This window comes from Monodon monoceros, unplaced genomic scaffold, assembly GCF_005190385.1.
Source record: "Monodon monoceros isolate NGI ecotype Baffin Bay Population unplaced genomic scaffold, NGI_Narwhal_1 Super_Scaffold_4, whole genome shotgun sequence".
NCBI lineage: Eukaryota > Metazoa > Chordata > Mammalia > Artiodactyla > Monodontidae > Monodon > Monodon monoceros.
In genome coordinates this window covers 9,522,055-9,537,925 of record NW_021703781.1, presented here as the reverse complement: position 1 = coordinate 9,537,925, position 15,871 = coordinate 9,522,055, and the positions used below count along the sequence as shown (strand labels likewise).

General features: G+C 42.3%; 1 protein-coding gene across 5 annotated transcripts in view; it reads right to left on the bottom strand.

Annotated features, from left to right (window-relative positions):
- Window positions 1-6,492, bottom strand: part of BMS1 (BMS1 ribosome biogenesis factor) — a 45,835-nt gene extending 39,343 nt beyond the window's left edge. Inside the window, exons 1-4 of one of the 5 annotated variants that reach the window (XM_029200978.1) lie at window positions 6,421-6,492; window positions 4,334-4,543; window positions 3,416-3,606; window positions 2,354-2,433 (exon numbers count right to left, since the gene is read on the bottom strand). In XM_029200978.1, coding sequence (XP_029056811.1) covers window positions 2,354-2,433; window positions 3,416-3,606; window positions 4,334-4,509 — 447 coding nt within the window. In that variant the 5' untranslated portion in view covers window positions 4,510-4,543; window positions 6,421-6,492. Of the gene's footprint in view, window positions 1-2,353; window positions 2,434-3,415; window positions 3,607-4,333; window positions 4,544-4,653; window positions 4,803-5,845; window positions 6,172-6,194; window positions 6,400-6,420 lie in introns of those variants that run through there. The other 4 variants (XM_029200983.1, XM_029200980.1, XM_029200982.1 and 1 more) reach the window with 4 other exon arrangements.
- Window positions 6,493-15,871: the final 9,379 nt, after the last annotated feature.

The following is a 15,871-nucleotide window of genomic DNA, read 5'->3' as shown; positions in this document are numbered from 1 at the left end:
CAGAAAAACTTAATCTTTGATTAAACTAGGGAACATTCATAATCCTAAACCACAAAATACATGAAGGTGGACCACTGAGCACTGTGAGGAAGCATAGCTGTGTGGGCTGGCTGTGGAGTATTCCTACACCCCATTTGATACCATGGCGTGACAAGTTGCAAGCAATCAGTTGTAGAGTCAGAAGAACAGGTGGGTGGCAAACAGTCCCTGAGCTGACAATCTTTGTCGACTAAAGATAAGTAAAGCCTCTATTACTCCTCCAATGTTCATACATGTGCACGCGCGCGCACACACACACACACACGCGCGAATCCATGTACTGTGTGCCTTCACTGTGACTTAGGAAGCTTTATGACCCAGAACAGAGCAATCAACATTAAGCTAGGCTGGGCTTCCCTGGTGGTGCAGTGGTTAAGAATCTGCCTGCCAACGCAGGGGACACAGGTTCGAGCCCTGGTCTGGGAAAACCCCACATGCCGTGGAGCAACTGGGCCCATGCGCCACAACTACTGAGCGTGCGCTCTAGAGCCCACGCGCCTAGCGCCCACGCACCTGGAGCCCATGCTCCACAACAGAAGCCACCGCAATGAGAGGCCCGCACACCGCAACCAAGAGTAGCCCCCGCTCGCCGCAACTAGAGAAAGCCCGCACACAGCAACAAAGACCCATTGCAGCCAAAAATAAATAAAACAAAAATAAAAAACATTAAGCTAGGCTAAATAAATAATGGCACATACAACAGAATACTTAAAAATAATGAGGTTGAACTTAGTGCTTATTTTACACCTCCAAGACATGTTAAGTGAAAGAAAGCAAAGCACAGAACACTGTGTATGATAAACAGTGTGTGCTTTAAAAGGGTTATATGTCTATTTATATACGTATCTGGAAAATACTGCTGAGGGGGACTGAGAGACTAGGGGTCAGAGCAAGGAAAGCAAAATCATGCATCATGCATACCCTGTAGCACAGTTTGAATATCTTACCAAATGCATGTGTTCCTTTTTAAATCTTAAAAAGATGTATATGAAAGGCATCTTTCTTAATATGTGTATGCTTTTAAGATTAGTATACAATATATGTTACATAAAAGAGAAACTAATGACATGCTGAACTATTTCAATCATTTCAAGTACACAAGATTTAATAAGTTTATACTATTTTGTGTTGGCAATAACACACTTATTTTTATTAATGGCAGCATTACATATTCAAAATTTGAATGGTACTTATTTTCTGATATTAAGATGGTACAACTGTAACATCTATATTAAATTACTTTTTATTTTAGTTTTAGGAGACTTCCTGAGTCAAAGGGTAAAATCTGTAGCTCATTGTCCCAAACAGCTCTTCAAAGGTGTTAAAAAAAAAAAAAAAAACCAACGAGGTATCCGTTACCCCACACTTCCTAATCAATACGGTTTAATTTTTTTTTTTCCTTTTTGGCTTATTTTTGCTAGTTGTTGTTTTTTTTTTTGCGGTACGCGGGCCTCTCACAGTTGTGGCCTCTCCCGTTACGGAGCACAGGCTCCGGACGTGCAGGCTCAGCGGCCATGGCCCACGGGCCCAGCCGCTCCACGGCACGTGGGATCTTCCCGGACCGGGGCACAAACCCATGTCCCCTGCATCGGCAGGCGGACTCTCAACCGCTGCGCCACCAGGGAAGCCCTATTTTTGCTAGTTTTAAAGGTAATTAACAGACATTAACATTTCTGTAAATGCAATCAAGGCTGTACAATTTCCAGATGCTGAGTGCAGTATAGATTTTCTATTATAAACTCTGACAACTTCTCAAGGGTAATCCATGAGATTTTTTACCCAACATGGTAAAAAGATCCATATTTTATCATAATCATTAAGAACAGAGTTTCTGGCACCATCAAGAGCAGAATTCTCATCCTCAGAAAAATTGCTTGACTTCTGGGAGCCTCGACTTCATCATACGTAAACTAGAGATAACACCTACTTACCTCTAAGGCATACTGGGGAATTAGATGAGCTAAATTTGTAGAAAGCTGTTAGCACAGTGCCTACTAGGGTCCAAGAAATGGTCCTATTATAAACTTGTATGTATGTATGCATATCTTAATGAGTTTTTATTAGCTACATTCATTAAAGGTTTTCTCTGACCTACGGTCTACTTTTAGATTTCAGAATACATTTCATTATGCACATTCTATTTTTACTATAACAATTATTGTCATCATCAATTCAAACACATCTTTTGTATCCCTGATGATACTCATCATTTTTTTAATAATCTTAAATCTTTCTTCCCTTCAACATGGGATAAATAACCTATCACATTGCTGTAAATCCCCATCAGAAACCCATGCTGCCCCCAATGACTTACCAAATCTGCTACTTTAGCCAGATCAATCATCATGTTAATGTCACATCCACATTCAATAATGGTGAGTCTGCGCTTTTTACCTATAAGTGAAAAGATGAAAATTTTACTTTTAAAAAGCCTTGGAAAAAAATCTGTTAACTCTAATTATTATTTTAATTGCATCTAGTAAAGCACCTTGTACATTCACAAGAGTATGCCAGAAGTTCATTTTTATAGGAGAAAACTGATCAAATAAAGTAAATATCAAATAAAGTAAATTAGTTTTCTTGTTATGTTCTCTAATTTTAAAATAATATCAAAAGCCCACCCATAAGAATCAAGTGCTCAAATAGGTAAAATTCCAACTGGAATGGGCAGACAAGTAGGCTTCATGATGGCTGTGATCCTACTGTTCGGCAGTGGGCCAAAGCTTCTATCTCTATCAAAGCTTCCCCTGTTCTCACTAGAGCGAAAAAAACCCTCAAACCTAATGCAACAGAATGTTCATGGAGCAATCATTATTTCTAAATTAAGCTAAAAGAAATCAGTCAAAATGATGGGAATGCCTTAAAGAAAAAGAAAAGCCTCAATCCAACTATATTATTACTATGAGAAGAGATTTCAGATTCTACCACTGCCATCTGGGAATTTGTTTCATCCTCCCTCAGACTTTAGAAACATCACCATTTCCCAGAGCAGACAAGTTCTCACAGGAAAAAGAAAGGAAAAACTCCCTCACTTCCACAAGAACGTGGCTTCAGGAGGGCAAACAGGTGCACCTGGTACATAGCAGGTACTCACTATCTGTTAAATGAAGGTGCTCACCATAATCAAGCCAGCCTGCCCAGGCCTGCCGCGGGCAAATCCATACAACAGTTACAATAGGTATACATCTACACCATTATTATCTCTGGGAATCTATCCTTTTCTGAAGCTACAGCCACCTTAATAAAAGTACAAGAGCAGTAACATGGAGTGACAATATTACTTTACCATTTACCAGTGAAGAAAATGTGAAACAAAGACATGCATGTCCCACAGATGACAACACCTGCCATGTCAGTCTGTGACAGCACCTCCTACCTGACACGATTGTTACGGGGCCTCTGATCTCTGTCAGCTTCTGCCTGGTAAAGTTCCGAATGAGGCACTGGATCAAAGTGCTCTTTCCAACTTTTGGGGGCCCCATCACCACTACCACTATTGGTGGGGGCTCTAGTGGAGTTCGATCAACCACTGGAATGTGATGCTTTTTTGTCTTCAAATCCTGAGTCCTATTTGTTTAAAAAAAAAAAAGTAAATTCACCTTCAAAATATAAAAGGCATCATCCCTAGAAGCACAAACTTTAAAGAGAGCAGAACAGACAATATGTGAATACAATTAGCTTGTTAACTTCTGGCGCCAATCCAAATAACCACTTCAGTAAATACATACAACACAATAGCAGAGCTGAAAACTGTACACACCTTAAATCTGACTGCCTTATTAGTTGACTTTAATAGTTTAAAAAGAAAACAAGAGGCAAACATGGAGGCAGTGTACCATAATAAATAAAAGGAGAGGCTATTGGGTTAAATTTGGCTCTCCTACTAGGAGAAGTTAATTCAATAATGTTTAAAGTACACTGCCTTTAAAGTACATATAATAAGGACCCATTAAATAAAGCTGTTTAATACTACATACTCCAATTATATGAAACATATCCAGAAAATAACACAAGCACACCTGTTACCATAGAGATTGTTTAAAGTTTACAAACAAAACAAATTTTATAAAGAAAAACTCTTTTTCTCTTGGACAAAAGAACCCAATCAGTGTGCAGATGCTGGAGGCAAAGTGACGTCCACAGCAAAGACTTCTCACATTTCAGTAAAAGAAATATGACTTGCATCTCCATGTCCTTCAGAGTTGGAACAGACTCGTGAATCCAAACCTCTGGAGAGGCTCCTACTATTTAAAAAGAATAATTGGAAGAACCACTAGACTCCAGCTAAACATACCTGTGAAAGGATCTCGCCATCCGCACAGCAGACTGGACTGCAAATGCTTTGGGGTTTCGCTTCCGGGCATCTTCCTCATCTCCAAGTTGGAGATCCTGCAGATGACGTTTCTTCTTCTTTTCAGCTTTGGGCCCACTGTTTTTCTTTCTATGTTTCTTCTGGTCCTTCGTCTCCATAGTAGCTTTTTACCAATCCACAACTAACTCTAACCTACAGTGAGTTGGGTGGGGGCAGGGGAAGCATTTTACAATCCAGAAAACACCCAGAGAAAAACAGTAAATTTCATTTACTTCTTTACGAAGAGATATATATTTATTTACCCAACAGGTGTGGAAACTGCTTAATATTATCCCGACTTTTGGCACTTCCCTGGTGGTGCAGTGGTTAAGAATCCGCCTGCCAATGCAGGGTACACGGGTTCGAGCCCTGATCTGGGAAGATCCCACGCGCCGCGGAGCAGCTAAGCCCGTGCGCCACAACTACTGAACCTGACCTCTAGAGCTTGCGAGCCACAACTACTGAGCCCTCGTGCCACAACTACTGAAGCCGGCATGCCTAGAGCCCGTGGTCCGCAACAAGAGAAGCCACCGCAACGAGAAGCCCGTGCACTGCAACGAAGAGCAGCCCTCGCTCACTGCAACTAAAGAAAGCCCGGGCGCAGCGACGAAGACCCAACGCAGCCAAAGACAAATAATATAAAATAATTATCACCAATTTCACTTATCTCTATTATGCTATAAATTAGTTACCTCTGCTTAAGTTACTTTTTATTTGTCTTAAATGTCTACATTAGCACTGTCCATTTCTGCAATGATGAAAATATTCTATATTTTTCAGCACAGTAGCCACCAGCCACATGTAGCTACTGAGAACTTAAAATGTACCTAGTGAAACTGAGAAACTGAATTTTAAATTTTATTTAATTTTAATTAATTCAACTCTAAATTTAAATAGCCATATGTGACTAGTGGTTATCATACTAACTCAGCCCTAAATATCAACTGGACTAATGAAGTGGCCTCCAAACTTACACTATTTTTAAGATATTTTATTCTGAAAAACTAAATCATTTTAACAACCCTCCAACATAATAGCAGTATTACTTTTACAACTGTTGAATATGTAAATTTTCAAGTTCTAATGCTCATCTATATGCCTTTAAAAAACAGCAGTATCTCCGTGCGTGAGATCTGACTGACTCTGGATGATGCCTGGACACCACATGGATTTGTAGAAACCCTTACAATGATTTCTGAGAGGCCCAGGAATTTATGGCCCATAAGTGGGAAACCAATGGATTAGAGAGTTCTTTAGAAAATTGGGTCACATACAATCTGCTGCGCTTGCTTGAAAAAAAGAAGGGGGGGGTCACTTCATTCAACTAAGGTACTGAATTCATTTCAGTTCGATATATATTTGCATCGGCCTATAATGCACTAGGCATTGTGCATGGAGATGGCTACAGTTGCGATCTGAACTAGTGGAAGAAATACAAACCCATGTCTTCTGTACCATGCTATAAGGGCCGCATCAGAAGTCTGCACAACCGCTGGAGGTCAGCCAGAGGTTTCCCACGGACACACACCAGAGGAAACAGAAAGTCCACATATACCAGCATAATGTCAAAAAATCCTAGCCGGGAGTCAGGAGAGCTGGGTTCTAGGAACGCTTTCACTAAACAGCTGTAAAATTCCAGAGACATTATTTTTCATCTCCACTATATTTGGGTTCCGACTTGTACTGATGCCTTCCTCCTTTTTTCGAGGTTATAGGGGTGGGAAAAGCACAATTTGGAGTCCACAGATCTGGCTCCGGTTTAAGTCACCTGCTAGGATTACCCCGGTAGGAAACGACCTCTCACCTCTCCCTGTCACCTCCCCTCCCGGTCCCGGCTCTCTGCGCGAATTCATTCAGCACTTCTCCGGCAGGTACCAAATATGTCTGCCCGGGCCACGAGGCGCTGCCCGGGGGCAGACTGTCCGGGAGAACCGAGCGAGGACCTTACCACGCGCGCGACTCGCGACCCTCCCGGAGTCCCAGCCCCGAAGACCCCACTGCCGCCGCCTAACCCAGCACGCGACCGTTACCGGGAACGCAACTGCTGCTCCTCCTCAGGCCCGCACAGACAGCGCCGGAAACGGAAATGCAACGTACCCGAGGACTCTACACGCCGGGGGGAAACAAGGAGGCCAAAGAAAGAGAACTGCGGAGGGACGACTTTCAGGGGAAAGCCGAAGGACGGCTCGTGATTGGCTGAGGGCGGACGCCGGCAAACTCTGCGCGGTGCTCTCCACCTGGAGCCCCGCCCCGCCCCGCCCCGCGGCCGCGCCGCGGGGCGCCGCTTTGCAGCGCAGCGTCCTCACTGCACTGGTGATGCCCTGAGTCTCCGAGCCGCGGGTGCTGCGCACGACCGAGTTCACCCGGAGGCCGTGGTGACGGTGCGGCATGGTACCCGCTCCCTGGTTCGGGACAAAAGCCAGAAATAACACATTTATCCTGGTCATCCCGGAGTCACTGCGCCGGCCCACTCCTAAAGCCCCAGGCACTGCGTCCTCCGACTGGCCCAATGGAATAGCACTCGGCTGGGAGTCTCAGTGGTTGGTCCGCTTGCTCATCCTTAAAGATGACAGAGCTGGAGATTTCTCGGACGTCTTTAGTGCTAGGACCCTCTTTTGCTGGGACCAACAGACTCTTAGGGCAGGGACAGACTCTGACCCAGCACGAAATGCTTTGGCCTTTCTCTGTTGCAGGAAAAAGCTTTCCCTGGGGGATGCCCGTCTTGCCGTTTTCTTGAAGCACAGCTTTGCCTTCCCAGGGCTCTGCCCATTCCCACCTCTCGGGTGAGCTGGAATGCCCTAGTGCCTACAAAGCTAGGTACATTTTCAGAGTTTGAATCTCCCTCGTCTTGGAGGCTTTCTTTTCAATATGATCCCACCAAAGCACCCGAGGCTCAGTTCTTCTACCTCACAAAACTAGGCTCATCTATGCTTCATGCCTTTTCACAGCGGACCTGTTCTCTTCCTCAGCATCCCACAGGTATTCACTCTGCCTACACTACACATTCTGTGCTGTGCTTGGGAGGCTACTGTATAGGGCACACACTTCTCTCATCTGTGAAGAGCTTATAATTTTGTGACACCCTGCAACACTGTTCCCCTCACTTCTTGGAGATTTCAGTGTACAGGTACGTAATCCTTCTAACAACCTCTTGGCTCCATGAATCCCACTCCTATCCTCTTTCTTACCTCAGACTCTCACTCTTCCTGTGATCACACACCCTAGACTTTGTCCCGTTCAAGGAATGGAAACATGGAAGCATCCCACTATAACCACCACCTGCTTTCTTTACAGGTTATAATGCCCTCTAATGCCTGTTATAATGCCCTCTATAACCTGTTATAATACAGGTTATAATGCCCTCTAATGCCCTGAAATCAAGACTTCGTAACCCTGCCCACACCTCCAACCCACATCGTACTACCTTATTCCCTTATGACTTCTCCCTCCCTAGTAACCTAGCTTAAACTCCATGGTCAATCATTATCAGCAGTGTCTTGCATCCTCAACTCCCTCACCTCCCTGTCGCCTCATCATACCTGTTTGGTAAATTGAGAGCCCTGGATAAAGCCAATTGCCCATCTACTCCATACTACAGCAGTGCATGGCTGGAGGAAAACCCAGAACCATGCTGACTACCCTCACTTTAATAATTCTAACTTTGCCTGGCCTATGCCATTCTTCTAAATGTGTATTTCACACCTCCTCTTCTCTCTTCAATCCTTCTCACCACCTCCCCCTTCCTTGCTTTCTACTTCACTGAGAAAATGGAAGTGGAGACTCCCGCCACCAAAGACTTCCACCACATCCAGCTGTGTCCCTCTCTGCTGCCTGCCTGTTACTGTAGATGAACTACCCCTGTGTCCACCTAAAGGAATTCTGTACTTGAGTGCTGGATCCCATCATCCCTTACTACTCCAGGGCGTCACTCCAGCCCGTCTATTCTCTCCCCAGCATCATCAGTCTTTATTGGACTATTCCCATCACACAGCACGTAGTTATTTCTCTCATCTTCAAAACGAACTCCACTTGACCCCATTTCCTCTGTCTGTTACTGCACCTTTCCCCTGCTCCCCTTTGAGGCAAAATTTCACAAAAGAACTGTCAATATGTTTTCTGGTTCCTCTCCTCCTATTCTTTGATTCACTTTGCTCCCAGAATACCACCTACCACCCTGGCTGCTCCTCCATGGTGGCCTTTGCTGGTTCTCCCACTCCTGCCTGACCTATTAAAGTGACAGCCCACAGGGCTCAGCCTTTGGTCTTCTTCTGTGTCTATACTTATTCCCTTGGTGATTTCATTCTGTCTTTTAGTTTTATATGCCATCTGTATCAGTCACTGATTGACTGTAACTGTGCTACAAATTCATCCTTCATTACCCACTCTGCAAAAATGGAGTTAGGCCCTTTATATTTACTTTGACACTGGTATGATGTTAGGTTTTGTCAATAGAGGGTGACGGAGAGACTTTGCAGGAGGAAGCAGTCTTTCTTCCTGGTTCTGCTGTGCTTCCTGGCTGGGCTTCTGAAGGTGGGTACTTCTCCAGGGCCAGCTCCTCCGGTATGTGGTGGCCAGCAGCCCCCCATTCCCTCATCCCAACTTCCCAGCAGTTCTGTCGTGGCGTGACTCTCCCAAGACACCGCCCCTTTCCCCAGCACCTAAAGAGGGATTTCCAACAAGTTCCAGTGATGCAGCACCACAGGGACTCCCCTGACACTGGTAGGCCATGGCCACACCCCTCCAATGAGGTCTGGATCTCAGCGGTTGGGGGGCAAGTATGGGGCTGGGGGAGGGACCTCTTCCTGGGCCCTCCACCTCCACCCTAGGGTAGCGGCTGCTCCTCACATCTGCTGTTCTTATAGGCTTTAGAGTTCTCTTTACTTCTTACTAAGTCCATTACTCATTGCTCTAATTCCCTGTTGTAGTTAATAATTCTTGGGGTTTTTTGCACAGTTAATTCAGTAATTTTATATTCTCCTTTTATCATTTGTTATGTTTCTTAAATAAGAGAATTTCATAGGCTATGATATGTCACCAATGACATGTACAAAATAAGTTATAGGAAGAGATTATGTTTACACACACTTCAGCAATAGTGATACGGATGATTTATTCTGGAACACACTACAAGCCTTAAAATTCAGTAATTGGGAAATTAAAGGCTAAAAATATGCAGATTTGTAGCAAAACACACTGCAGAATAAATCAAATATCTCTCAGCAATGGAAAATAATAACCACTATTTAATTGTTAAACAGTAAAAATAGCTAACATTTATTTAGCATGTGAAAGACACCTTAGTAAGCATTTCACATTTCATCTCATGTATTCCTCACAAAACCACTGTCAGTAAGGTATATTTTTATTGTCAATTTATTACTAAGGAAAATGAGGCAAAGAGAGTTTTAGTAGCTGGTGATTTCTTAACAGTGTCAGGATCAAGACTTAAACCAGGTAGTTTGACACCAAGGCTAATACAGGAGAAATGAGAAACTAATATTTCTCAAGAAAATACTGCAAACACACTGAAAACTAAGCATCTGTATTATAACTCTTCCTGTAGTATTAGAAAATAGAATCCAAACTGGATTGGGCAAATGGAGAATGTATTGGTTAATAGAGCTGACAGGCCCAAGAGTATAAATTACTTCAAGAAAAGCTTGATTCAAGGGCACACATAATGGCACATCTCTCCATTTGCGGTTATGTTTTCCTTTATCATGGATTCTGTATTTAGGCTTCATTTGGTATCAAGATGGCTCTCAGCAGCAATAAGTCAACATCCACCAGGTTAAATTTCAAAGAGGAAAGGGAAGGAGAGGGTTGAGGAAGAAGGGAAATGAGAGATACTTCCACAGAAGTCCTAGCCTGTAACTGTTGAATTGTAAAATACCATCCTGTAATAATTCTTAACATAAATTTTGCCTGTTCAAATTACAGTGTGGTTTCTTTTTCTCAATTGGACCCTGATCAATATATCATTTGCCAATGACTCCCAAATTTGTATCAATGACTCAGACCTCTCTCCTGAACTCCAGCCACCTCCCTGACAATCCAGCTGGATGTCAAATAGACATCTCAAACGTAACAGGCCCTAATGGAACTAATGATCTTCTCTCTAACCGGCTGCCCAGCTTTTATCTCAGGTGATGACAGTTCTGTCCATAAACATGATTAGGCCAAACGCCGTGAACACATCCTGGCCTCCTCTCTTTTTCTATCCTCCATATCCAACCTGTCAGGAAATTCCTGTTGATCCTACCTTTAAAATATAACCAGTATCCAACCACGTATCACCATCTCCAATACTCCTGCTCTGGGCTGAGCCCCATCTTACCACACATGGGTTACTGCACGACCTCTTAGTCCTCCTCCAACCACCCTTACCCTTGCACAGTCACTTCACAATGCAGCAGCCAGAGTGATCCTGTAAAAACGTAAGGCATCAATCGCAATTTAAACTGGTATAAACACCTTGGAAGATGGTTTGGCATATCTATTATTACTAAGCATACACCTACTCTACAAGCCAGCAACAGAAATATATACTGAAAGACATGTACAAGAATGTTCATAGCATTGTCCAAACTTGGAAAACCCCAAAAGTCCATCAATAGAAGCAGGAACAAACTACAGTATGTTCATACAATGGAATAATACGTAACGATGAAAATAAGCTGCCTTGAGCAACAACACAGATGATATTTAGCAAAAGCAGCAAGACACAAGAGAATATGTTGTATGACTCCATTTATATAAAATTTGAAACTAGGCAATAGAAGTCAAGATAATTTACTTTTGTAGAGGAGGGGATGTATGACTAGGTTGGGCCCTGGGAACAGCTTCTCGAATGCCAGTGACGTTCTCTTTCCTCATCTGGTGCTAACTGATGGGTATGTTTACTTTGTAAATATTTATTGGGCTGTACACTTGTGCTTTGTGTGCTTTCTGAGTGTACTTTTCAAGTTTATAAAACAAGTAAGATCATGTCATTCATCTGCTCAAAGCCCTTCAACAGCATCCATTTCACTTCAGGAAAAAGTCAAAATCCTTACAATAACCTCCTAGCTCTGCAGACTTCGGTCCCATCTTCTCAGACCTCATTTCCTATTACACTCTCCTTTGCTCACTGGACTTCAGTGCCACTGGCCTCCTCGCTCTTCCTTGAAGATGCAGGCATGTTCCTGCCTTTGAGTCTCTGCACTGGTTTCTCTTCCTTCAGATATTCATGTAGCCAGTTCCTTCACCTCCTTTAAGCTTTTGCTCAACTGTCCCCTCTCTCTGAAGCCTTTTCTGACTTCCTACCCTCACCCCCAGTGCTCTTATCCTGACCTAATTTTTATAGCATTTATCACCTTGAAACATACAAACATGTAATTAACTATCTCTCTCTGCTAAAGGCAGGGAATTTTGTATGTTTTATTCACTGGTACAAGTGGCTAGAACAGTGCCTGGCATATATAATACCTGTTTGTTGAATAATAAATGGATTTAAATGAAAATGTGGTGGCATCTTCTGACATGATCCCAATGACCCCCACCCGCTGGTATTCACACCTTTGAATTCACCCTGGAGTTTGAAGCCAGACCTACTGACTCGCTTCTAATGAATGGAATCTAACAAAAGTGATGGGATGTCACTTCCGTGGTTAAGTTATAAATGACTGTGACTTCCTTCCTGTGGGTATACTCTCTCCTGCCATCTCACATTGCACACTTTCATGAAGCAGGCTGAGGACAGCCTCCAAGTGTTCCTCTCAGTGAGGGACTGAGGCCCTCAGGCTAAGAGACTGCACAGACCTTGAATCCTGCCAACAACCATGGTGAGTGAGCCTTGAAGCTTATCTTTCCCCAGTCGACCTTTGAGATAACAGCCAAGACTGTGGTCTGTCAGAGACCCTAGGCCAGAGGCACCCATCTAAGCTGTGCCCAGATCCTGACCCACAGAAACTGTGAGATAAAAGTGTTGCTGTAAGCCACTAAGTTTGGGGGTAATTTGTTACACAGCAATAAACAACTAATACAAGAAAACAAAACATGAACCTGTTATACAGATAGAAAGCAGAAGTCAGAGAAAAAACATGAATGCTTATAAGTACCTACAATTTGACAGGCACTTCCAGATTCTTTTAATATGTTATCTAAAAAATGGATATACAGTAAGTGACATGTTAGAGTTCTCCAGAGAAACAGAATAAATAGGGGTGTGTGATTATGTAGAGAGAGAGAGAGAGAGAGATCTATTTTAAGGGACTGGCACACATGATTGTGGGAATGGCAAGTCTGAAATGTGCAGGGTAAGCCACCAGTCTGAGACCTAGGGAAGAATTAATGTTGCAGCCTGAGTCTCTAGAGACAGAATTCCCTCTCTTAAGGCCTTCAACTGATTGGATGAGGCCCACCCACATTATGGTACATAATCTGGTTAACAAAGTCTACTTATTTAAATGTTCATCTCATCTCAAAAAACAAAACAAAACAAAAAAACCCTGCAGAGCAACATCAGAACTGGTGTTTGATGAATTATATGGGTACTGTGACCTACTCAAGTTGACACATAAAATTGACTATCACAAATGGCAAAGCTATCGGATTTCAGGTAAGGGAAAGAACAGCATGGGCTAGAGCTGTCAGGCCAGTTTTCAGAAGATTCATCAAAAATGGGTTAACAGGGACTTCCCTGGAGGCACAGTAGTTAAGAATCCACCTGCCAATGCAAGGGACACGGGTTTGAGCCCTGGTCCGGGAAGATCCCACATGCCACAGAGCAACTAAGCCTGTGCGCCACAACTGCTGAGCCTGCGCTCTAGAGCCTGCGTGCCACAACTACTGAAGCCCGCATACCTAGAGCCCCTGCTCTGCAACAAGAGAAGCCACCACAATGAGAAGCCCAAGCACTGCAACGAAGAGTAGCCCCCGGTCGCCGCAACTAGGGAAAGCCCCCACGCAGCAACGAAGACCCAACGCAGCCAAAAATAAAAATTAATTAATTAATTTTAAAAAATGGGTTAACATAGGGACTTCCCTGGCGGTCCAGTGGTTAAGACTCTGCACTCACAATGCAGGGTGCATGGGTTCGATCCCTGGTCAGGGAACCAAGATCCCACATGTCGCAGCCCCCCCCTCAAAAAAAAATGGTTAACATGGTTGAAGAAGATAAGGAAGAGGTTTACATATGAGAAAAAGACACATGAGCAAAGACTGCAAGCATTTAGGGTAAAGAGAATTAATATTTTTGTCTATCAAGTACTTATTTCTTTGCATTATGAAATAGTGCAATGCCCCTGGCCACCAGTATAAGAAAATGCAATGTAAAAAATACATATATGATACAAAGAATGAAACACTGGCATACACATTACCCAACTTAAGGAAAATAATATAGCCAATAACCTTAAAGCTCCCTATGTGCCCTCCTCAATGAGATCCTGGAAAAAGCAACCCTTATTAATAATTTTATCATTATGAATATCATATTCATTATAGTTTTATTGCTATGTACACTTCCATAAATTATGTATTAAGTTAAATATTTTTAGACTGCTACATAGTATTCTATTATATGAATATAATATTATAAATTTATTCACTCTTCTGTCTACTATATGTTTGGGTTGCTACTAGCTTTGGGTTTTGCTCTCATAAACAATGTCTCTTGGTACCTATGTGAAATTGCCAGATCAGAGGAGCTCACGTGATACTGCCAAACGATTCTCAAAGTAAGTCTACCCCAACGATGAGCTAATACCACACGCACATTAGAATGACTAAATTTTTAAAAAAATCTACAAGACCAAATGGTGGTGAGGCCGCGGAGCAACAGGAATGCTCATTCATTGCTGGTGGAAATGCAAAATGGTGCAGCCCCTTCGCAAGGTAGTTCGGCTATTTCTTACAAAGCTAAATATACTCTCACCACACAATATGGCAGTCATGCTCCTAGGTATTTGGCCAACTTACCTGAAATTTATCTCCATGCAAAAACGTATTCATAATAACCCAAAAGTGAAGCAACCAAGATGTCCTTCAACAGGTGAATGTATAAGTATGATACATCCAGACATTGCAATATTATTCAGTGTTGAAAGGGAATCACACAACAATATGAATGAATTTTAAATGCCTTTTGCTAAGTGAAAGCAGTCAGCCCCCCAAATATGACATTGCAGAAAAGGCAAAACTCTAAGGATGGAGAACACATCAGTAGTTGCCTTATTATTGTCAGTAACCCTTATTTCAACAAAAGGACAGTGGGGTCAAAAGAACACAGGAGTCATTTTGAAAGGACTCCCAGTGACCAAAGATGGGACCATTTAAGCATAGAATAGACTGCAATTGATTGAAAACTTTTAAATATGTAAAAGTCCAAGAATTCAAATAATACACAGGAGATAGATGGAGAGGTAGCAGAAGAAAAACAGAACTTCATTGGTCAGCATTGGAGATAGCTAGAAAATCAACCCTTTACTCTGAAATTAATGATGGAGAATTTTCCTTTAATAACTCCAACCATAAATACGGAAATGATCTAATTAGAAAAATACATTTTTGACCCTCATGAAACAATTGTTTCATGCTGTAATTATTAATGATGATATAAGGTTTAGAAGAAAGTTGATGGGGAACTTTACAAAACCACCAAGCTGTCATCACCTAAAACCAGTGATCAATCTTAGGGTCACTATAAGTGTGAGTGTCAAAGATTATACGAGTGTCTACTCATATGATGATGACGACGTATACGGCACCACCTATCAAGTATTTGGGCCCTCAAAAGCTGAACCTGAATCTAGTCAAGCCTTCAGTTCTAACTTCCCGCTTATAGGAAATACAAGGGATTTGAGAACAATTTCAAATGCCACCACCAGGAAGCAATCAGCCAAATCAACAATCAAGCAATATATTACAGGGCAATGGACCTGTTTTCTTCAAGTCAATGGCATAAAAAAGAGGGGTGGGAGACAGCATTCAATTTTAAAAAGACTTGAGAGACCTAACCACCAAATGCATACTGTGGACTGTGTTTGAATCCCGATTTGAACACACCAACTATAAAAAGATATTTTTGAGACCATCAGGAATTCTGAGTGTAGACTGGACATTAAATAACATTAAAGAATTACTAAAGTTGTTGGGTTTGATAACAGCACTGTGGTGTTATACAAGAAAATGTCTATTTTTTAGGATCCATACTGGAGTATGTAGGAGTAACATGACATGGTATCAGAGATTTGCTTTAAAAGTTGACAAGAAAACATAAAAGAAAAAAAGATAAAAGAAGTGTATCAAAATGTTGACATTTGTTGATCCAAGTGAAGGGCATCATCCAATCCCCCCTACTTTTGTATATATATTTTTAAACTTCTATAATAAAAAGCTTTTTAAATGGCCTCTCTCCTTTGGCCTCACATTATCCAGCAGCCACATACTTTTTCTTTCTTCCCTCATAAAGAAATGCTTCTTAAAAGTGTTGTCAATTTT